The 24,653-nt window shown below is 42.6% G+C and overlaps 1 protein-coding gene across 6 annotated transcripts in view; it reads right to left on the reverse strand.

Moving 5' to 3' along the window:
* pip5k1ca (phosphatidylinositol-4-phosphate 5-kinase, type I, gamma a) overlaps window positions 1-24,653 on the reverse strand; it is a 43,063-nt gene that overhangs the window by 12,953 nt on the left and 5,457 nt on the right. For all 6 annotated transcript variants that reach the window (XM_086223368.1, XM_086223367.1, XM_086223369.1 and 3 more), the window contains exons 2-12: window positions 12,057-12,088; window positions 11,200-11,286; window positions 10,969-11,099; window positions 10,755-10,872; window positions 7,608-7,760; window positions 4,314-4,613; window positions 4,015-4,223; window positions 3,115-3,198; window positions 2,838-2,886; window positions 679-763; window positions 24-185 (exon numbers count right to left, since the gene is read on the reverse strand). In XM_086223368.1, coding sequence (XP_086079494.1) covers window positions 24-185; window positions 679-763; window positions 2,838-2,886; window positions 3,115-3,198; window positions 4,015-4,223; window positions 4,314-4,613; window positions 7,608-7,760; window positions 10,755-10,872; window positions 10,969-11,099; window positions 11,200-11,286; window positions 12,057-12,088 — 1,410 coding nt within the window. The remainder of the gene's footprint in view (window positions 1-23; window positions 186-678; window positions 764-2,837; window positions 2,887-3,114; window positions 3,199-4,014; window positions 4,224-4,313; window positions 4,614-7,607; window positions 7,761-10,754; window positions 10,873-10,968; window positions 11,100-11,199; window positions 11,287-12,056; window positions 12,089-24,653) is intronic.

The raw sequence follows: 24,653 nt of genomic DNA on the forward strand, positions 1-24,653 counted from the left end.
CTGTGTATATAGGCGTTATTTACCCTCATCTTCCAGCGTCGGGAAGCTGCGAGCGCCTCTCAGGTCGTAGATATTCTCGTCTCTCTCAGAGGGCAGCTGGCTGGCTGACCAGGCTGCACCAGGACCAGCGCACTTAGGCACCGTCAGTGACACGCGGCCCTTCTTCGACGGAGATGATTTCAAAGCTGAGAGACACGATGTTAAAGACAATAAACTAATTTAGAGGGGAAAGATTCTTGATGGCGCAGTCAAATCGAATCAAACCTACTTTTAAAATGTTTTTCCTTCTCCAGGGGATGCTAAGATGAGAGGAAATCGTAACTTTTTTAAAGGGTCTTGTTCAAATTTGAACATCTCCTGACATCCGACGTGAACTGTGCTGTATATGAAATGGTAATTAATGTTGTTGGGTTGCAGTGAGTTGAAAACCTTAAGGGTTGAATGAATGATCTGTTGAGGTACTGTCCTCATGTGAGGCTTTGGCTCGAAATGAAAACCAATGCCGCACCAGGATCAGACGGACGCGCCTCTCAGGTCAAGCAGCACCTAATAAGGCATTTAGTAGCTTATCTGATTGTCCTGGCAAGGCTCAGCAGTGAAAGAGTCAAAACCCTGGCATCTGTGGCAGCGGCTCTGTTTGACTATGTAAGGCAGCATCTCAAAGTAAGTTGAACTTACAGGAACTCTTCTTAAAAACCGTGTTGCTCATGAACTTGAAGAACCTGTCAGCATAGAAGCCAGGCCGGTGGACCGATACGGTGTCCTGAGGGAGGGATGGAGAGATGAATGAGGAAAAACAGCACTCTCAGTAGATTAAACTGCTCATTAGTCCCCTTAGCGTCCTATTTGAGTTATTTGTCTCATTGGGTTAACTGGGACAACTTGTTTAAAAAAAAAAAAAAAAAAAGACAGAATAGAGAGAGAGAGAGAGAGAGTCAGACAAGGGTGCAGACACATCTCTTCATTATTCATGTGGCAGTGGACTGAGATAACGCTGCCAGGTGACACTCGGTGTGTGTTTCAGAGAAGCAAAGATGGAGGAGCAAGTGCTGGAAAGAGCAGCTCCACCCTACTCACTTATTATTAGCATCACTAAACTTGAGTATGACTAACATCTTTGAATGCCTTCGCCAGACTGAAGCGATACGAGCGATACAGAGAGAAAGAGTGTGTCATCAGCAGCAGTGACGCACAGAAGGCAGTTGTGGGGTTACTCTCCCACACACACAGCAGCTAGCGTGTGTGTAAGGAACAAAGATAGTCGGTTCTGTCTTGGCGGCTGATGATGTGTAATATCAACCCCCGAAAGGACGTAGGATCTGCCTCACGGAGCTGCTGTCGACACTTAGCCGTAAATGATGACGGTCAGCGAGGAAGTCACATAATTTATTAATTTATAAATTGAAATTCTAACATCAGTGTGTAAGTGTGCCTGTGAAAAATAAGAATAAGCAATCAAGGAAAATGTTGAGGAAAATGTTTTACTTTTAACTTGTAATTGGTAAATACTACATCTTTGCTTTTGTTGTTGATTTATTTTAAAGGCCATTTTGGAGGCTGTATTTTGTGCCGCTGTTGACCGCACTAAGCTGGCAAAATATTAGGAACAGGTCCCAGTATCACCCTGTGCAGTTCCACACCACACAGAGTTGAACAGATCAACTCCTCCATAAATCAGAGTCAGTAAAAATTCAACATTATAACCCTCATGAAAGGGGAAATATTGTTTGACATTTGCATCACCATAGGCCACTTATTTTTATTTTCCTATTCTATAATAGGAGCTACCAGTTAATAGTTGGTGGTCATTGAACATAACAAATAGCCTTTTCTGCCTAATGTTTGTTTTCTTGTGACTCTGGTCCACAATTATTGTGATTTTTTTTTTTTAATCTCTATTACTATAAAACCTCCAATATCAGTATTTTTTTTTATTTTTGCTAATATCCGGCACCTTTATAACCCTCTATGCAACGCAATAATGTAGCTTTAAGCTCTTAGCCTCTAATGACCTCAGGCATCCTTGGTGGAGGTCCCAGTACCTTTCAGTGTAACATTCTCTCAAATGACTTTGGCGTGAGGATATTTAGCAGACTCTTCTACACCTTTTCTTCTCTTAAATGCTCCCTTGGTCCTGTCGAGGTGTAAAAATGGTGGATTTCCCCCCTTAAACTAAAGAATTTCTCTTTGTGAGACAGAACATGCCACCTCACGTTTCAGTTCTATCCTCATCCAAGTATTGTTTTTGAAATGCTTTAAAGGTTTTAGGCAGATTCGATAAATAAAACGTCGTCCTAAAAAAAAAATCCCGCCTTCCTCTTTTGCGCAGGAAATCTGTTATTGACCATCAAGATCACTTTTTTTTTTTCGATTTTATCTCATTCACAGTCTATTATAGTGTGTTTTTCATAAAATATCTTGTCTTTCCTTTTACATCTTCTCTTAAAGCTTTTCATGTTTTATTCAGAACCTCGATTAAAAACTGCTAAAGAAATAAAGTTGACTTGCCTCAAATTCCCAGTGAAATTCACCTCGGTAAAATAAGATACGATGCGCAGGAGGGGTAGGAGCTGCCAAATCTTCATGAATTGATCTGATTTGTTTATGGACGTGTAGTCGGGTTGTGATGTCTTGACAATGACATTCATACTCAAAGGGTCTGGTGATCATTCATATGTTAAAAATGGTGGAGTATAAAGTTCTTAATTCTGTTATACACACCAACACAAAGAATGACTGCGTTCAAAGACCGTCTTCATCTGAATGACTGAAGATTATTCAAAGACAAATGAGGCTGACTAGCGTTGTGTCTGGATGAGGAACTCGTGAAATCTCACCCCGTCGTGAACCAAAGCCTTCCATGTGTGCTCCAGTTTCTTGATTAACCTACAAAAAAAAACAAAAAACCCATAATGAGTGCAGGTGAAATCCTAAAGACGGACACACACGCTAATTGAAGTTGTTTCAGTGATTGTAAGTTTTACACCCATGTTTGTCCAGACGTATGAAGCGGCGAAGACTTTAAAGAGATGCGTGTCTTTTCTTTTCTCCGTTTAGCAGAACGGAACTCATCATTACTCAAATATCAAAACCCGCGAGATAAAAAGCCATCACCTGTATGACTGTAAGATGTCAATGATTCCGATGTAGAGAAGAAGTCGCTCTCCTTTCCCGTTGACCGCTGGGATCCCGCCCATCCTTGATGGAAAAACCAAAGAGAATTATTTCAAGAAGAGTCTATGAGATGAGATGAGCTGTCATCCAAACAAAAGTCAATTGCTCACTTTTTAAAATTCAATTTTCCCAGTAATGAATTCCCTGCTCCTACTCTACTGCAGTTGCAATTTGCGTTTGAATTTTACGGATGCACAATAAAAACTATCCTACGGGAGACCGAAAGAACAGCCGGGGCTGAGAGCTGATGAGTTTTTATGATGAAGCAGCTGCAGGAAGTTGTCAGTACTTGGTGTATTTTGTATGAAAGTGCGTTACACAACAGCCTTTTGTCTTCTACTGGTATCTAACGTGATGTATTTGTTGGCTACTGAAGGTCAATGTGCTGTTTGGTAAAACGCCACATTCAGGGTTCAACAGAGTTGTCACTTCTGGTTCTCGCTTTGGACCAGATAATCCACGCAGCCCACCATCACTGCGCACATTTTATGAACAACGGAACAAAGATGTTTTATAGATTGTCAATCTCGCTTCGATAAATACCCGCCCATGTCAAATTCCTGCCACTTTCTCCATTTTAGAGCTTATCAGGTTTTGTCCTCAAGCTGTTAACCTTTTAATCCAGACCTGACCTGAGCACAGCTGGCATGACACCACTGACTGATCAGAGTTGCACGAATGTGGATCAAACCTGTTAAATCTGGATTCTCCAGTCTCTTTACATTTTGCATAACCCTGGATTTTATTTACCATGTGCATACTATGATGTTGAAGTCAAACCCAGTGACTTGCTTGCCAAGTGGCAGCGGTCACACCGCCGTCTCTCAGGCGAAAACTCACGTTTCATCAGCATCGATGGACCCCCCACAGGCTGCCCCTCCCTGGATGGACTCCATGGCTGTGGAGTACAAAGCCTTCTGCTGGGCCACTGGCCTTTTCTCATCACTGCCACCCTGGGAACCCTCCATCTGCCTCTCCCTCTCTGCCTGGTCCATATTGTGGACCCCAAGCAGCAGGCTGTAGTCCATGATCTTGAAGCTCTCCAGCACCTGGGCAAAAGGGGACGGACCAGACGTGTTCAACTTCCAGCTCATAAGAAATTTATACGAATCCTAGCAATGCCAGACCCTCTCTCTCACCAGACAGTCTCTCTGCAGGGTCTTGACAAGGGCATTGTATGTGTCCTGGTCCAGCATCAGCCCGTCCTGCAAGTCTTGCATGAAGTCGAGGTCTTTGAAAGTAGGTCTGGCCTTTTCTCTTTCCTTCTTGGACGCTCGCCTCTTATAGGTGGAGCCCTTCAGGTCGTATTTGAGGTGCATTCGTACGACACGGGGCAGGACATTGTTCATCACCACCACGCGGATGTTCTTCCCGCCCGACTGGACACAGTAAAGGCCGAAAAACTTGGGCAGCAAAGTGCGAGGGTTTTGATTCAAGTTCTGGAGGACAGGGAGAGAAGGAGAGAGAGGAAAAAACAAGTCTTGAATGTCTGATGGATGGCCTGGAAACGGATTGTTGATGGGATGGAGAGAACTAAAGAGAGAAATAAAGTCAGCTGGGTTGCCTAAAAATACACCCCAAAAATTAAATGATCGAATTTTCTCATAAGAACACGATATAGCCAACATTTTTTTGGAAAATCGATGGATTTAAAGTGCAAAAAATATCTTTTTGTCACGCAAAAACACCCAAATAACACACCCAGAAACATGACTTAAAATTCTTTTAAAAAAAAAATTCTAATTGGAACATTTTATTCATATAGAGTATATTTATAAAGACTTTAACACCCCAAGTCTACCTGGTGTGGGTCCAATGTCACCTCAGCAGAAAAAAAGGAGGAACACGAGCAACACGAGAGCAATGTTGTATTTCAAAAATTAAACTGCAATTTTTTAAATATTTCTATAATTCCTTATTTTATTGGTTTACCGGGGAAACATTTTAATGAAAAGTTTGGCAGAATAATATAAATGAAGATAATTATTAGTTAAAAAAAAAAAAACTGTCACAGACCTCATTAAGTGTTTGTTAACATGGTATAAACCACAATCACGATATATACACAGTAACAACTTTTTGGCCGATCGGAATGTAACAACAAAATGAGAAGAAATATTTTGAATAACATTTTAGGAAATACTTCTCTGTTGATTTTACATTTTTCTGCCTCTCCTCAAAAATTCTCTGCAAACGTCACCAATCTGGGCTGAATATTTCAGTCGTCCCTCTGACCAAATGAGGTTAGTTGGACTGGCTGCTCTGTGAAAAACCTGCTTTGACTTTGGGACCTTAGCCAGTAAAGTCCCATTAGAGATATGAGAGTGGAGAGAGAGAGCGAGAGAGAGAGAGAGAGAGAGAGAGAGAGAGAGAGAGAGAGAACCTTGGTCCATTTATAGTGATAGCGATAACACACAACAACCAGGAGCAGAAATGATGAAAGGAGGAGGAGAGAGAGAGAAAGAGAGAGAGATGAAGGCTGAATATGGAAGTGTGGCTTAAAGGTTCAGTATTGTGTTGAGTGTTGGCAAATGAACCTCACATGAAAGATAGAGAGAGAGAGAGAGAGAGAGAGAGAGAAAGAGCATCCTCTGCCCTCAGCCACGCACGACCCTTCTGTCAATGTTAAGAGGCCAGAGCGGTGACGAGCTAACAACGCAGACACGTGAGAGGGAGGAGAGGAACAAACATGAGCGTGAAAGAAAAAGGGCGGATTAAAACACAAGGCAGATAAAAGCAAAACAAAAACAAAACCTAAAGTGACAGCAGGAAGAGTGACAAGACACAGAAATATGCGGATGGATAGAAAAAGCACATAAAGAGGGGAAACTAGAATAAGGACCAAAAAAAAAAAAAAAAAGAAGGAAGAGAAGTGGTTACATCACGGTGATCTGTATGCTGCCCAGAGCCAGTCAGCTGGAGAAGACATGTGGAGCTCCACCAATGGCTGCCTGCACGTCTCCACCAGGCAGTGCAACATCTCTATGTTGTCTGGGATTCTGTGTAAATTCAGTCTGGCCTGACCTGGATGTGAGTTTGACCTGCCTGTCTGTGTCATTCTGTCAGCAAAGATCGCCTGCTCTCGCTTCAGGCTACGCGCACACACACATACACACACACACGCACACGCACACGCGCACGCACGCACACACACACGCATACACACGTGAGACTGACTACTTTCACGAAGCCGCTGAAGTAGACTGACAACACCTGGAAAAATCCTACCAAAACACCACCGGAAGATGGAGAAGTCAAATGTTCCACGTGATTCAATTAATTCCTGCAGTGGTTTTCAACCTCAACACATAAAAAAAACACACGGCCGTGAGCCTCGAACTGCAGAAGTTGGACTATGGTCATACATGGAGCTGTTGCTGGGGGAGTCCAGTCAGATGGAGCCTGGAGAAAGGAGAGGGGGAGGGAGGGACTGTTGGGGAAATAATGTTCTGTCCGAAGGGGTGGGGGTTATTGAAATACACGGGCCAGTCTCTTATGAAACCACATGTCCTAAGGTTTTCTAGCCTGAGAAGACTGTTATGTCTACTTTATAAGAGAAGGTTATCACGCTTGGAAAGTCTTACATAAACATCAGATCTAAAAATATCACTCAAAACAGGAACATCAGACGAGGTTGGCATTTAAATCTAAATGTGACGGTAGAAGCATCTTCATGCTGGGATACATGACCTGGACCTTCTGCGCAGGCAGCCATTCTATCCTCTCAGCATCTATGTTCACGTCACCTTGAATGTACTAAAACCTGCGACTGATCCTCTTCACCGGTATCCAAAAGTAGGTGGAGGACAGGGGGAAAAATGTAGCTTTTAACAGAACAATGAGCCAGACTGATACTGAGGATATTGTTTCCATACAAGGAGTTTCTCCTGTTCATGCATCAACAGCTGAATCTTCATCTGCTCTTGGGAAACTGAGAAATTTCACCTTGAACAGACAGAATTAAATTTTCTACCTCGTTTTTTTCATTTTTTTTCTTCCAGTCCTCCTACGACTGCATATGGATGAATGAGAGGGCAACGTGCCAGCGGAGCGCAGCTGCAGCCGCATGCGACTGTATTTGACTGCGTGTCACGCGATGCCTTTAGAGCACGTTGTGACAGAATGGCGCGAAAGTAACTCCTCTACTTGTATGTGCTATTCTCATCCCATGGTGTCAAGGCAGACGTGTTATTTTGGATGTGATCAACAACAGTACATGTATGGGTGAGTACCATTTCCTCATCATGTCGTATTCTCTTCGTGTGATTGTTACAGTGCCACAAGGAGGCTGTTTGATTTCCTACTTAGCTTTAACTGAAATCTGACAGAAGACTGATGCATGAAGTTGTAATAAAAGTCCTAACTTTCCCACTTGGGCAATATGTAAACTACACACACACACACACACACACACACACAGAGTCGTGACTCACCATGTAGTATCCAGGCAGCAGCTTCTGTAAGAATTCAGCCTCTTTGTGCATGACGGTCTTGATGATGAACTCGTCGTCTTTTGTGAGATAGAAGACGGAACCACTCGCTCCAGGATTGGACAGCTCGATCAGTGGCTCGTTACAAAGGGAGTACTGCAAGAACAAACACAGGTAGAAAAACATTTCATCTGTATGCTACGATCCAGTTTAGTAGAGCATGTTTTCCCAGAGCTGATTCTCACGATGTTTTGTTATTTTTGGGAACAAACACTGAAAGCTGTGAATTGGATCTCGTGTAAAGCTAAATTCATAATCGTAGTGGAACTCTTTTGAACAACTTTTCCCGAGCGATCCGTGTAAATTGCTTAATCCAGGTACTTTCTCAGGCAGATTAAAACCAGGATTTTAGATTACTGCAATCCATGTAAATGCATCCCTTGAGAGAAACTAGGAGGGCAAATTATTACAACATGAAATAGTAACTCTTCACCGTGTAACTCCCTACAGCTGATGATTCATAGTGATATGCTATCGCACTTCTGATGTATCTTCTCTTCGTTTCCTCAAAAAATAGCGAAGGATTTAGGATTACGCAATAAATCTTTCACAAAGAGCTCGTGTAGATTCATGTCAGATTTTTGCATTTCATCAAATTGTTGATCATTTCAACTGTGTCTAGATGTTGTATATACATTGGAGTTGATTCAAAAATGTATATCTGTATATCTTATATATTTATATGTGTGTATGTATATATATGTATATATGTATATGTGTGTGTACATACATACATACATACATATATATATACATATACATACTACAAAAATATATACATACAGTATATATACACATATATATATATACACACACACACATACATACATATATATATATATACATACATACACACACACACAGGACATTATATGGAATGCAACCAATAAAATACCTCAAAAAACAAAACAGCAAGCACGCTTGATCACCGAGGAACATAAAAAGTAGAGCACGCTCATAAATAAATGCTGCAGCAGGAAAGTGAGAGGCAATTAATGATGAAGGTAAAAGAAGGTGAGAGACACACACACACACACACTGACGCACTCTCCCTGCTTTGCCCTACAAGACCCCCCACCAACCCCAACACACACACACACACACACACACACACACACACACACACACACACACACACACACACACACACACACACACACACACAAACACACATTGGACCCACCAAGATGGCAGCTCTAAAAATCAAGCTTTAATACACACATCAGTTTCCTGCAGAGCAGCCAGCCAGCCTACCCATCCCCCCACCCCACCCCCCCCCCCCCCCCCATTCCTCACTCTCTCTCTGGAGCTTACGCCATTTTTGTAGGGGATGACAATGCATCTGCCTTGCATCGGCTAATGCTCTTTCTGTATTTGCCCCCCCCCCCCCCCCCCGCCCCCAAACATCCCTTTCGGAAGAGTCTGACATTTTTGCATTTTACATCAAAAACCACAGCTGAGAGAAAGGAAGGGACAGAACCCTTGCAGCCATGAAGGGCTTACTTTGCTCCGCTTGTGTGGAGGGTTGGTTTTTTTTTGCTTCCTGCTGCAGTTCAGGAAACTTGTTGTAAACAATTACCTGCCTTCTCCTCTGGATTCCACCCCAAATCCCGGTTACACCCAAAGCAGCGCGCATACCAAACCTGTTACGCATGAATGAGCGATGGAACCGAGAGCCTCTTTAGGACTTGCAGGGAAAAGTGCACTGATCTCCTGTGAGAAGGTGAAGAAAAAACAAAGGCCCTGCTGTACTTCTACTATTACTGCTGCAGAGATCTGGATGAAGGATCAGCTGGATCCCAGTGATGATCCCTGATCCAAGTGGAAATCTCTAACAACAGGTATGATGGTACCAAGAGCTGATGGTACCACAGCGGCAACAAGCTTTTGCGAGTGACATTGACTGTGGATACAGTTCACCAACAACCTCATATTATCTGATGTCATCTGCATGAGCAGTGAAAAGTATTAATACATCTGAAATTTTAACAAAAGCCTGTTGGGATCCATGAAAAGTGTGTCAAACACATTTGGAGATTTGGTTTGCATGGAATACTCTGAGGATTGGATCTAATCTGAATGACTTTTTTTCTTGTTTTAATTCCAGGCAAAGTAGATAAAGGAGGTGCAGAGTACAGTGTTTATCTCGCAAAAACGAATCACAAGTTAAGTGTTCTGATGAAGCAACCGCTATTTTCAGATTCCTTGAAAGGTTTTTCATGACTGTAAGAACCCTAAAATACATTAGTCTGATCTACATAGCGCCCCCTGGCTGTTCCACTAGACTATGTAATTCTTTTTTTACTTTTTAGAAAAGAACTGGGGAAAAAAATGCACGAGCGACTTTAGTCTTCATCTTCTGAATTGTCTTTTTTTTTTTTTTTTACATTAAAGAGACCGGTTTAACGGGGGGGGGGGGAATCAACAACAATAACAACATGCAGGTACCCAGATGACACATCCAGACACATGATGATGAGGGAGCAGAGAAGGGGAAGGAAACCATGCAAGTGTGTGCGCGCGCGCACGCGCGCGCGTGTGTGTGTGTGTGTGTGCGTGCGTGTATGTGTGCGTTGTGGCCACGTGTTTGGAATACTGATGCATTAAAAATAAGTGCACGTGGGACACACATAAACGCTGACCAAGCAGTGTTTGTGTATGCTGCTGGACTGCTCAGGGTGGAGCAGTGAATCACACTGCCTCCAGGCCTGCCGTGATGACGGGAGCTGACAGGCTGCAGAGCTGCCGTCCCTCTCCTCAAACAACCTTTATCCTTCTCAAGCTTTCATTCTTCCAAACGGCTCTTTCCTACCACCCCCTTTTTCATTTGCAATCTCTAAATTTATGTTTGTCCTGTGTGTGTTTTATTTTCTTGCTCTGACCGTTAGTTCTGTACCTCCTTTCATCGCTCTCTCTCTCTCTCTTGCACTCTACTGATTACTCAATTACCTTCGGATAGAATCCTAGCACGGATTTAAACACAAGTTTTCCTGACGCCATCCATCTGGTCATGTTGATTTAATCAAATGTAGAAACTACAGACACACACACACACATACACACAGCCATGAGTGAGTGATTGAATCTTACCAGATAATCGTCTGGCCTGATGCCAAACAGTTCTCGGAAGTAGCGGAACGCAACAGGAGCGTATGTTTTGAAGCGGAAGTCTGGGAAATGATGAGCTGGGGTGAGGTTGCTCCCTTCACTGTAGTGCAGAACAACAACAGAGAGGTCAATATGAATATTTACTCCTGCAGTATACAGAAATGATATATTAAATGGAGTAATATATGTTAGAAACCTGGGGAAGAAGATGCTTTCCACCACGTAGAAGTCCTGCATCAACACATCCCTCTCAGGCTTGGAGCTCAGGTTGCCCACTGTGTAACCGATGCCCAGCTGGATGGCACCTTTCAAGGCTGAGGATGTGGTCTGCAGCAGGGGGGATGAGTGGGGAGACAGTGATTAATATTCTTCATGATGAAAATCCCAGGTGTTGGCATGTATCCAAACTGAAAATACAAGCCTCTACCTTCTTGTAAGTAGTTTCTCCTGATGCATCCACCCCTCTGTGACCGATCTTCTTCCCCTGACCGGGCAGGCCGGAGGACGAGGGCATCTGATCAGAGAGAGAGACCTTTTGATTCAAGTGCACAGGGAGGTTTGCATCTGTTCATTAACAGTAATTCCATCCATCCATTTTCTATACTGCTTATCCGTTAGGCGGGGAGCATGAACCTATCCCAGATGACACTGGGCGAGAGGCGGGGTTCACCCTGGACGGGTTGCCAGTCCATCGCAGGGCCATCAGGAGCAAGTAGGGGTTCAGTATCTTGCTCAAGGATACTTGGACATGGTCACCGGGGGAAGTGAGGATCGGACCAGCGACCTCTGGCCGAGGTTGCTAGACGGCCATTCCACCTCTGAGCCATGCCGCCCCAATTAACAGTAATTCATTAAATAAAAAAGGTTTTGATGAACGGTGCTATAAAGTTGTCATTTTGAGCTGCTTCCTCTATTTTGAAGGAACTTTGGAACAAACTGAACACGGCGTGACGCCTGCTTGCTCAGTTTTTAATTCAATCTGCTTTACAATGTGTGTTAAACTGTGTGTGTGTGTGTGTGTGTGTGTGCTTTTTAATTAAATATCCCCCGTGGATTCAATGTATATAAATTGTGTAATTCTTTTAATTAGTTGCTATAGCGTTGATGCAGCAGTGCCAGATGGACAGGATTTATCGAACTGGGGAGGATTAAGATTATATGAGTCACGGCGTCTGGCAAAGATACCGAGCAAAATCCTCTGATCAACCCCTTTGAGGAATAGTTGGTTTCATTAATATTTTTAGACGAATCCAACAAAACGTGGTGCAGAATTAAAACCCTCACCTCGGTGATGAAGGCTTTCCGAGCAGCAGCGTCTGAAAGCCAGAAAGAGAAGATGGACAGGTTCTATAACTCAGCATCATCAGATGTGACAAAGATGAAACGAGTCGAAGAGACAAAGCGGTCCAACGTTACGCTATAATTTCAAACACAGGTAGGGACATGTCAGCCGGAGGACCTGCAGGAGTGATGTCAGATTAAAAAAAAAAAGAAAACAATTTAAAACCATGTGCACAGTGGGTTTTCATGCATTTTTATACAACGAGAGATAAAAAGAAATACTTCATTGAGTCAGTCGACTTAGTTGGTCAGTAAGAAGAGCAGGAATATGCAACGCAATCAATGTCCGTCTATGGTCAAAAAATAAGTCCAATCGAAGGTGCTTTTTTTCGGTTAAAAGCAAAACAGCTCATGCACTGTATTACTGTGTTACAGTATATTACATGTAAAAACCCTTCAAGTTAATGTTGGAAGTATTCTGATCTAATATGATCCAAACTCAACTGTACTCCATCAAGACACTTACAAATGCAACAGCACACATGAGATGTGGCAATCTAACAAATCGGAGGGGCGCGACGTCTGCTGGGTTCTCTAATGACAGGATGTCAGCAGCAGAGATGGGTTATCAAGAGCGCTGTTTTCACCGGCAAGGCCTGAAATAGATGTATAATTACGGATGTATGGCGCTCCTCATAGAAATGCTCACATGACTGCGGAGGACAGGAACGAGGGAAGATAGAAATAGCCGACGGAAGAGTGGAAGGATACAGAGAGTAGGACGTGCCTAGTGGGAGTGAGAGAGAAAAAGAGGGTCTGGCTCTGATCGTGATGTTAGTGATGTGTGTGGCTAACGGCTGATCCGCTTCAAAGAAGATGTATATCTGTGTGGGGCTGTCCTCTAGAACTGCACACACACACACACACACACACACACACACACACACACACCACCCACTAGCAAACGAACAACGGCATGACTGAGATTTAAAGTATCCTGGCTCACAAATGATCTGTGGCCAGACGGACGCTGACTTGCAGATAAACCCAGACTACAACTGCTTCGGTCGATTGACTGTTTTTGCCTGTAAAGGTTGAGCGGAGATTCTTGCGTGTGGCTGGAAGAGTATTTCTATGTAGGGATGGGCAATTTATCCAAATTCGTCAGAAATGGCAACGTGATCTCCAGCAAGAAGTGCGATATTTCTTAAAGGGTTAATTGTATCAAAACGCCATTTTAAACTAAATATTGTGGTGCTGCAGCAATTTCCTGGCAACACATCATGTTCTTTGTTTGACAGAACCCCACAAAAATAATACCATTATCACTTGAATGGGTTTTTTTTTAATGTAAATGAAAATAATGATGTAAAAATGAGCATTACCTCTAATATCGCGAATCATATCAAAATATTACTAATCACAATATCAGTCAGTTAAATGTCCTTGTGGAGCCCTGTTGCCAGTTTACAATCAAACTCTCGAAACGTTCATTTTGATATACGAGGATTATTTTCGTACCGAATTGGTAATAAAGTATTGCATTATTTCGTGCAGAGAAAAGAACCTTTTTATTTGACCCTGTGAGTCAGAGACAGGATATTGTAATACTGCAAGTATAAGGGGATGTTGTGATTGTATTACAAAAAGCATTATTCTGCATTCAATGACTTGCTGTTTGTGTTTGTGTGTGTGTGTGTGTGTGTGCGCGCGCGTGTGTGTGCGTGTGAGCGTGTAATCTCACTGGTCTCTGTTGACGACTCCGTGCCAGCGTTTTTAATCTCATGAATATTCCTTAGTTTGAATAGCTTATATTGTGCATTTGTTTTTCACATCTTTTAATTAGCAGCTGACAATGTGGTTGGAAGCCCCTCGTGATAATCTTAGTATTACCATCATCTTCTCTTTTCATGAAGACTCTAGATGCTGGCACCTTTACAAGAATGGTGTTTTCAGTGTTGTTGTTTTTTTGTCTCAAAGAGCTGGTAAGACATGCTATGAATTTCAGTCACAATAACTACAAAGAGGATGGTGAAACGTGAATTTCTAGTAGAATCTCTGAAGGCTCGGATTTCTGTGCGGCTGGAACGCGATATCAGCTGAAGCGTCGCACAGGAGCGGTAGAGCATCTCGGCAGCTTGAGTCGCGAGTGTATGCAGCTGAACTGATAGCCAAGCTCCTCTCGTGGATGCCCATGTGACTGAGCAACAGAACTGCCACCCCTCCTCCAGCTCAGTCTCTCCATCTCTCACCCTCTGTCACACACATTCACACTAGGATGAGCAAGCTCAAGCGTGCCAGTGCAATCCCACTGCTCCCTGCAAGCTGGAACATTGACGGAAGAGGATTGAAGAAAGAAAGAAAGAAAGGAAGAAGGGGGAAAAAAACACTAGTAGTGAAGGAATGTTTGCAATGCAGATAATTATAGAGGAAACTCTTCTTTTTTACCGTGCCCATTTATTTGTGACCAAGTGTGAGCGCGCATGTGATTGGCTGCTTTAAATCCCTTTTGTTACCTCCCCACGCTTGCTTCTTGTTTAGTATGTGTTTGAGTGTGTGTTGTGTCTCCTACTGCGGTCGCATGGTTGAATTTCCACATGCCTGCACCTGTTAAGACTGCCCTCAGCGTTTGAATTAGAGGGAATGAGAGTGTGTGAATGCTCGCTGAGACAACACATTTGGTGTTTGTGTGTGTTGTAAATGACTCTGGCTGTGTGAGTGCGTTTGTGTGTGCTTGTGCTTGTCTGAGAATAACCCTAAAACATGACAGTAAAACCAGCGATACACATCTACCGTACAAACTCCAATTCTATAGCCTCAAGCACTGCACCACATTGGTGCTGTATATAATCCATCCGTCCATCTGTCCATCCATCCATCTTCTTCCGCATATTCCTGTTAAGGGTCGCGGGGGGGCTGGAGCCTATCCCAGCGGCACACCTACAGTCAATTTAGAGTATCAATCAGCCTCGTCCCCTCTTGATGTCTTTGGACTGTGGGAGGAAGCTGGAGTACCAGAGAGAACCCACACAGGAACAGGGAGAACATGCAGACTCCACACAGAAAGATCCCGTGGCCGAGCCGGGACTCGAACCCGGAACCTTCTTGCTGTGAAGCCACAGTGCTAACCACTGCACCACCGTGCAGCCCTATGATACACGATACAATACGCAATACAATAAACGATAGGATATACAACACAATACAATACGATACAGTGCGATAAGATATGGTAAATACTGCGAAAACTACGGAATTTATTGCAAATTTCAATCTAGAGCTTTACACACAGCTTGCTTTGCTAAACATCATCTGAAATACAGCTGCCATAAGCAGAGGGTCCCAATATGATACTATCATACGATAATAATAATAATACGATAATAGAATATTAATACAGTCTCGTGAAAATATCACTGTATTATTGCACCGCCCTAGTCAACTGTTAAAAGTCTTCTCAGACCACACACTCAGGAGAATCTTTAACAGAAAATACAAAAAAAAAAACTTGATTTAGATTCAAGCGTTAACACAGAGCATTCATCTGTTACCCTGCTCCTCAGCAGCACAAAGTAAACCCAGACGAGAAAGTCATTACTGTGAATAAACTGCATTCTGGGAGAAACAGAAAGATGAGGGAAACTACACTGAGATATGAGTCATTTTTCTAATGATATAATGTAATTATATCGTAATTGCAAGCAACAAATTTGCGTGTCCAAGTGTCAAAAGCGTGACGCCCCGCAGCTACTCCTGTAAAACTGGAATGATAATACAAGACTAACCCAGAGATGATGAGAGAACATGACATTGAGTAAAGAAACAGAGGAAGACGTTAGCATTATTCGTAAAACAATAATGAAGACAGTCGTCTCTGTCGTTACTCTCCTGATGTTTCAATATTGTTTGAAAGAGGGAGTAAAAAGCAGACATTTCCTTACAAATTTAACAGAATTTTAAGCTAATATAACTATATTTTTTCACATCTCATGAGGACTTTCCAAATTAAAAAAAAAGAAGAAGAAAGAAACGAAAAAAGCATCCACACTCGATCACAGTAGTCCAAACATGAACATCTCCGGATTTGGCTGAAAAAAGCTATTTCATCCTTGACCGTGTTACGACGCTGCAAAATGAGGATGAGAGGAAAAACAGGTCCCGCTAAAGCATCATGTTCAGTCTGTAGTTCTCCAGGGAAAACTACAAATAGACACGTCCAAATAAATAGCTTCTCACCGAGACTGTTGCCTAGCCAGACTGCTGTGTTGGTTTAATGGCTCTTAGTACTCTTAACAGAAGGGTCCATTACCAGCTATTGGTAGCTGTGGGAGAACGGGCGAGGCACATGGTGTTTTTCTTTCTCATATGTTCAACCCACTTTTTATTGGACACCAACGGCAAAAGATCCTCTTTTGATGCCTATTTATGACAGCTGCCTTCACACAGAATCGTTACATGTGAAAACTGGAAAGACTGTTAAAGTATTGTTCTGCGTTTTTTTGTTTTTGATGAAGTGTCATGTCTACTTGGGAGGATTTGGAGATTCCTTGGATTTTTTTCCATTCTTTTTCATCATGATAATGAAAATATATTGTTTGATTTTGTGCTACATCACAATGGTGACCCACCAAAGAACCAAACTTTGGATTTTTAGAATTCTAACCCACTTGAGCAGTAAGCTGATCCATTCATTTAAGGTCAGTGCTAGTACCACTATGAAACAACCATCCATTTTCTATACGGCTTACTGCTTAAGGGTCACGGGGGGGCTGGAGCCTATCCCAACTGACATTGGGTGAGAGCCGAGGTTCAACATGGACTAGTTTCCAGTCCGTCGCAGGGCCATCAGGAGCAACTAGGGGCTCAGTATCTTGCTCAAGGATACTTGGACATGGTCACCGGGGGACGTGAGGATCGAACCAGCGACCTTTCAGTTGCTAGACGGCCACTCTACCTCTGAGCCACGCTGCCCACCCTGTATGAAACGTGTAAACCTATAGATGTGACAAACCATGGCAATAACAGGGATGCAGATGATGTGTTGTGTTGTTGTGTTCCCATGGTGCTCCAATCAGATCCACCAGCATCTTTATCACTGGAACACACGTGTGGTTGGAATCAACAGACAGATGCTGCCCTCCACATGTCCTGTCACACTGCAGTTTACTAGGGTATTAGCACACACACAGACACACACACACACACACACACACAGTTTTGCGTAGCTATCCTTATTGGGACATTCCATTTACTAACATTCATAGTGGACAACCTAACCCAAACCCTAAACCTAATCCTAACTCTAACCAATCAATGCCTGACGTTAACATTAACCTAATCTCCATTTTTACACCACCATCCAAACTTAAACCAGGAACTCAGATATTAAACTGCACTATATTATGACTGGTTTTTGGTCCCTATGAGGACTGGAGGTTCTGATATTGTTTGTACTACAAAAGATCCAAAAGAACTGAAATGCTTCAAAGGGCAACTAAACCAGGTAAACACACACACACACGCACGCACGCACGCACGCACACACACACACACACATACAAAGTAATTTGTGATGCAATTAACAGATGAGCAGTATGCATAGACAATACAACCACCAATTGCCCATTCATTTATATTAAATATAAGACAAAACTTGACATTAAGCCTTGCCTCATTGACATGAAACACATCAGGCCAGTAAATGTAGCAACACGCAACTACAAAAGAAGGTGAGACGAAGGAGCAGTAAGAGTTTTTCATCATTTTTGAGACTGTGCATTAAGATATATAACTTATTTTATACATTCCAAAAAACATGGCATAAATATATTCCTTGATAGTATTTTTATGGAGCAATAAAGACAACTTTTCAGTGAGTGTGTGTGTGTGTGTGTGTGTGTGTGTGTGGGGGGGGGGGTTCTTAAACACACATATATTTGTCCAAACTGATAATTATAGTATTTATGCAGCGAGCCTTTGTTTTGTTTTGTTTTTTTGCTCCCATGCACAGTATCTATCAAGCACTGTGCTCCCATGATCCAACGCTGCCTGGGAGCGCATTAAAGCGGATGGGTGGAGGAAGCCTTCCACGCATCGCTGCAGAAGCTGCGACACCGTTGTGCTGATCGTCGCTGACTCGTTCACACTCGCTGATTTTGTCTTTTTCCATCTGCGAGAATGTTTGTTGCTTTGTATATATGACACATGAATTCCTGTGCAGATTCCGCATTCATTTATAACTTTTTCTCACCCTTGTTGCAGTAAGTAAAACACATTGTTACGTATGAAGATTCATTTTAGCCCATTAAAAAGAATGTTTTTAGAGGACATCAACAAAAACAATAGCTTGAATCTTTGCAGCAAACTCATCTCAAAACCGATAATGACTTGAACTGTTAACGCTGTCTACTGTAGGATGAAGTGACTGTTACTGACATTAGTGCCTGAACCAGATGGAATCGATTGGGGGGGGGGACTCCCTGAGGACCCGTTAAGTGAGAAGCAGTCTCTTCAATGATCGTTTATTATCTTGGCAAAGGCTAAGTGATGGAGATTCAGTTATCAATGGGGTTTTAATTTTTCACAATGGCGCAGCGGCCGCTTTAAGTGATAAAGTGCAGCTGAGCTGACCCACAGAACGCAGATATCCATGACTGTTGAGAGAGAGGAAGAAAAAGCAACAAGGTAGTCACTGTGTTTCCTGGCTTTGTCTGATGTTGGTAAAAGGGTTAAGTGTTCTCTCGTGTCAGCCTCTGCTCTATGTTCTAATTCACGTTCAGCTAAGTTTGCTTCACTCGTGTTACGCAGCCGTCGTAGAAGGCAAACTGATCCTAAATCAGAGTCATCAAGCCATTTCACCCTTGAGCCCTTTAGCTCAACAGGTAGCCGTATCACTAGATAACGTGTTGTGTGTTTTTCCATGACCACAGCAGTCAGCCAGCCTGGCAGTGTGGTCCCCATCCTCCTCCTCGTCCCAGAATAGAAAATAGAAGCAGTGAAAGGGCCTCATTGAGTTGGATGCCCAGTAATGTCCTTAGGGTCTTCCACACTAAGACCACCATCAATGAAGATAACGATGATGACCAACGATCGTGACAAAGCAGCGACTACCTTTCATCTGTTTTCTTAACAACAAAGAGCTAAATTGTGTACCTTATAAATGTTGTCCTGGCCAACAGATGTTTGTACCCCCTGTACGGAACATTTGGTGGTGGTATCCAACATGACATCATAAATTAAGATGCATTTGGAACAGCTGTCGTCGTCATCATCATCATCATCATCATCATCATCATCATCATCGTTGTCATCATCATCATTCAAATTCATCTCAAATTAATAAAAACAAATTTATGATTTTCATCAGCAGTACTGCAGAAATGTTCCAGAGATGACTTTATTTTTGTTTTTTCTTTGTATACTAGCTTCCGTTTGTGTATTTGAAAACAAAAATACACATTTTGGAATGATTAGTCATTTGTGCATACTTTTCTTCATAATCAAGCAAGTTGACAAAGATCAAATTTGTTTACTTTATCACAATACAGTACACAATTATCCTACGAGATGGTCCAGAGCCCACTGATGTGCTGTTGCAGTTATGGTGGAGAATCCGTTTTCAAGTGACAGTGGTCCTCTATCTTTCTGTTGTCTTCTCTTTTTATTCAAGCTGTATTCACTAAACACACACATACAATGATCTTCTGATAACTCTCAACAACTCAAACAATTATATTTGTATTTCCTACCATATTTTGTCCACCTCAAGGGAAGCAGGGGAATAACGTGGTAATAACAACCTTGTAAGATGATGAATTTAGAGCCTGCGGGTACCAAGTAACATTATCATTCATGTGGAGTCAGGTTTCTGTCCACCTTCTACAATCTACAGGTAAAGACTCAGGTCTAATCTTTCCTTGATACAGAACCGTTCCAGCCTTGTTCCGCACTGTGGTTTGGATAAGTGGAATGGGTGGATCTCTCCGTGGAGGCCTGAGAGCTCAACAGCCTTTGAAACGGACATTCAAAGTGAAGGGATGCATGAAAGAGGGGTTTTGTTCTCGCCGCTCAATCACGTCCTGACAGAACATGGAAGGTAGTGGTAACACTCGATATTACCGCGCTGTTAATAAACCTTAGTGCACATGAACATCATAAAGGACTACGAGCATTAATGAGCTGTTATTCTTATCTTATTAACCTTAATTAACCCAGTAAACTGCTGACACCCAAAACCTCATTTATGATGCTACTCACACTTCTATAGACGTTCTAACACCCAATAAGCATCTAATCATCATCATATTTATGTTATGTTTATGATGCTTTTCACACTTATATGGTCATATCAACAAACATCAGCAAGCAAGCTATAAGCTCCTCTTATTAAGAAGCAATAAGCATTCTATTACGCATATAATAGCGTAATTACCTATTAACTAATGCTTAATACACGCACCTTGAAATTAAGTGTTACCAGAGGATTATTTATTACACAATTCACACTTATATCGTTTTTTTAATTGATAATGGAGCAGATTTTTGGGGGGGGTTGGTTGATTAATTGTCTCCAATACAGAGGCTTTATTACCTGTTAATTACGGCTTATTACAAGCACCTTGTAAAGTGTTACTGGAATAATACATTCACTCTCGTTATCTCTGTTATTGGTCTCCGTCAACTATGAAGGAAGGAAATATCTGGGACTCTTGCAGCTAAATGTACTTCCACATTAACCCAATAGCTCCAAACTATCTATATTTAATGTTTGGTGCAGAGTACTGAAGATTCTTCTGCCATTAGCGCCGAGCTACTTGGATAGTGACACTTATAATTTAGGAGTCATCAACTTCCTAATGCTAAGCTTTTCAAAGAGGCTTTTGAATGTTCTTCGCGATTACGACACTGGCAGAATAATATCCAGCTTATCCTTGCTGCTTCTGCAAGTAAACACACAGACTGGAAGAGAGAAAAGTACTGTAGAAAAACACACGCGTACATGGTGACGCCAATTAACTACAGAGAGAAGTACCACGCTCTGAATATGTTCACACGTCTTAAACTGCCATGCTGGTGTCAGCATTAGTGAACATCTTTACATTTGATAATGGGAATAACGCGCTCAGTCAGAATGGGACGGGGGGGGGGTGGCGCCGCTCCGTCCACCGCTGTCGGGCCGCATCACAAACTTTGTATAATACACCGGATGGAAGCAGAAGCTGCAGTCGTCAGCATTTCACCACGCCAAGTCATCCATTATGATCAATAGCACCAGACAAACAGGCTTCCAAACAAACACTCCTTTGAGACGTTTGGCTACGAGCTGGCTGAGGAGCAGAGCACACAGGGACAGGTCCAACTGTACCAATGCACATTTGTTTACAAAGGTATTTTTAAAGAGAAATACTTCATGACTAAAATGTGAGCAGTAGTTCCATTAATTGCCTGATCAAAAAATGAATTAAATAATGATTGATTGTGATTGACGGCAAATACACATCCAACAATACTTTATTTTATTTGTTTGCTATCTCAGTACATTGAGACTTATTTGCATCTCCTCTGTTCATTGTGATGAGCGCTGATTTTCATGAATAATTACTGAGTTAAATAAATCAATACATGATTGGGCTTACTGACAGTTAAATTCATTTCGTAGCCAATATTCTATAATAGATAATCTGAAGTTTATATGAGACTTACAATTGAAATTGTTCAAAATATATTTTTTCTTTATTTTCCAAAGCATTTGGAAAAGCCCATTCATTACAAATGTATACATTGTGTCCTGACCGTAAATGACAGATAAGGAGGAAAGATTAAGAGACTTGAGCAAAACTTAGATCATCAAACGCGTACCGACACGGTTCTTAAGTGACCAACATCTGCCGGTGCGATGGTGTGCCCATGTCACTCTGCATTCTTAAGACAGCAAACACTTGCTGAACTGTAAAAAGGAACACAACACTGCGAAACTTAGCAACGCCTGGGGTTTTCAGCTCTGGCCCCTTCACACAACTGCGACACACAAACCGGGCGTGACTGTGGTTCACCCAGACACAGACCCAATTGTAAAAGCCAGCCAAGTCACGGTCACTGTTACTTTACTATCCCTAATCCCAAATCCCATTCTCTCCAGGCCACTAGAGTTGCTGTCCAGATTATCAGGATCGGTTGACATCACTGCAAGGACAGGTGGAAGTCATAAGACCGTCTGTCTGCTCTGCTTGGGTAGCTCAAGTATCTGGAGTAACTTAAACCAGTACTATGATACTCACCGGTGATCGCTGGTTCAGCTTTATTTTTCTGCTGAATTTTTATTTATTTATTTATTTAGATTTCAATGCAAATAAAATACCTCGCAGCTCCATTTATTGAGTCTACTCACTGAAGAGAGGCTTCAATGAGAGGCTGCACAGTCAGTGACAGTTGGTAATGACTCAAGTCTAATCTGGCCTCCATTCAGAAGAGGCAGCGGCACTTAGAACCTCGTTCCACACTGTGGATTAGATGAATGGAACAGGTGGATATTTCCTTGGAGAGGCCTGAAAGCTCATGGCGCTTTGAAATGGAAATTCAAAGTGAGGGGTTGCAGAGAGGAGAGCCGCTGGAGCAGGTTCTCACTGAACGTTATCAACATAATAGTGATAGTAGCTGGGTTTGAGACACACACATCAGAGGCGTGTTTAACACCAATGTGTGATATCCTCGCTGCGCTTTTATTAATATCCTGAGAATGATTGATTCTGGTCAGTTCAGTTAATTTTGAACCTTCAATATTTTGAAAATGTTACAAAAGTCAAATGGCTTAAATGTTAGTTGAATCCGACGGATGAATATTAAATCAACACTGCCTCTTAAACTGAGGGTTCTCAGCAGGAAAGCAACCGCGCCAAGTACAGAACGAGTCCTCCTGACCCCAAAAGAGGTGAGGAGTTCAAACATCTGAGGATTTGGTTTTTGAGTGAGGGGACGATGAAGACCTGGAGGTGCAGGAGCGGTTGTTGTTGGGATAGAAAACAGATCAAAGTCGGAAGTCAAAGCTTTCGATCTACCGGTCAGTGCACGTCCTGACACTCTTGAAATATGAGAGAACAACATCGCAGGTACAAGCAGCCAAAGTGGGCTTTTTCAGGAGGGTCTCTGGCTCAGAACAGAGTCGCTGCTCCTTCCAAAAGAGTCCGCTGAGGTGAAGCAAATGAGGATGCTGGAGCAGATGGATTAACTAAACATTGTTTTTATTCAGGTGTAATGTAGACATTTCAAGCCCACAACGCATCTTCCTCAGAGCATCACATGAGAAACGTCAGAGATAAACCGAACTTTCAGAAGGTGGAAGTGGGAGGGAGGACAAAATGTATCTATTTTTAGAACATTGAATTGATATGTCAAGAGTGTGTGTGTGTGTGTGTGTGTGTGTGTGTGTGTGTGCGTGTGTGTGTGTAAGAGTGTCCTACACTCAGGGAGCTATGGGAGGGCTAGAGGAAATGGGTAGCACCACCTTGTTCTCTGAGAAACAGCTCAGTCCTTCGAAGTAAGACTCACACGATCCTTGGAACACACACACACACACTCTCTCTCTCTCTCTCTCTCTCTCTCTCTCTCTCTCACATACAAGTACATTATACTTTTCATTACCAAGCACCCAGATCGGACCAGACCAGGCTTAGTGATCCTTGCTGATCCTTAAAACTCAGTGAAAGCTGTCAGCTAAGAGACAGAGAAAGAAGGGGGAGAGAGGGAGAGAGCGAGCGAGCGAGCGAGAGAGAGAGGGGTCCTTTTAAGGATTGATGCGTTGAGAGGAGAGAAGTCCTGGAGTGTAGATAATAGAAATAAAAGCAGAAGGAGGGGATCAACCTGACTCCTGGGTGCTGGCGGCTATGTTACTGCTGAGAGCAGCATCTTCTGCAGATGGTGACTCAGAGGAATATAATCTGCTCTAACTACACAGCAAACACAGTTAGACGGCAACACAAGTCACCGCCACTCGCATCGACTTGCAGACACAATCCACGTCTTGGCTGAAAGTTGTTTTTTCGCACATTTGCATTCCACTATCCACTTCTCGTGAAGCTGCTACACTCACGGCTTCACTCTCGTGTGCTGCAGCCTCAGGTAAATGGTCAGTAACTCAACAAGAGTATAATTCCCTTCTCCGCATCCCGTGCACAGCATGAGGCTGAGCTGCCTGTGCCCACCACAGGGCAAACGACAGGCTCGCTCTTTTGTCACATACAATGCAGCTGATAACTCCTCTTTCAGCTCAGAATAAATAGAAAATGAAACCTCTCCTCCAGCTTAAGAGAACAGTGGAATGTTACAGAAAATCTGTAGATAGAGAGAGAGAGTTTGTAGAGGAGTAAAAAGAGTGAGGCAGATGGGAATATCCACTCCACCGTGCCACATGGCTGTTGTAGCAGATTGTTTCATCAATTGGAGCAGCTCCACTGACCACAGGGGTCCCATGCTATAGATCTCTACTTGGGACTACTGTGAGAATCAAAGGATCAAGTCTACGAAGCTCAACATTTTAAAACAGCCATCCAGTGATGGAATACTTGCAGGGAATATCGGAATCAGTTCCAGACACTAACTTTATTC

Source organism: Aulostomus chinensis, chromosome 14 (assembly GCF_037954235.1).
Source record: "Aulostomus chinensis isolate RoL2024-O1b breed Wild chromosome 14, RoL_Achi_v1.0, whole genome shotgun sequence".
NCBI classification, from domain to species: Eukaryota; Metazoa; Chordata; class Actinopteri; order Syngnathiformes; family Aulostomidae; genus Aulostomus; species Aulostomus chinensis.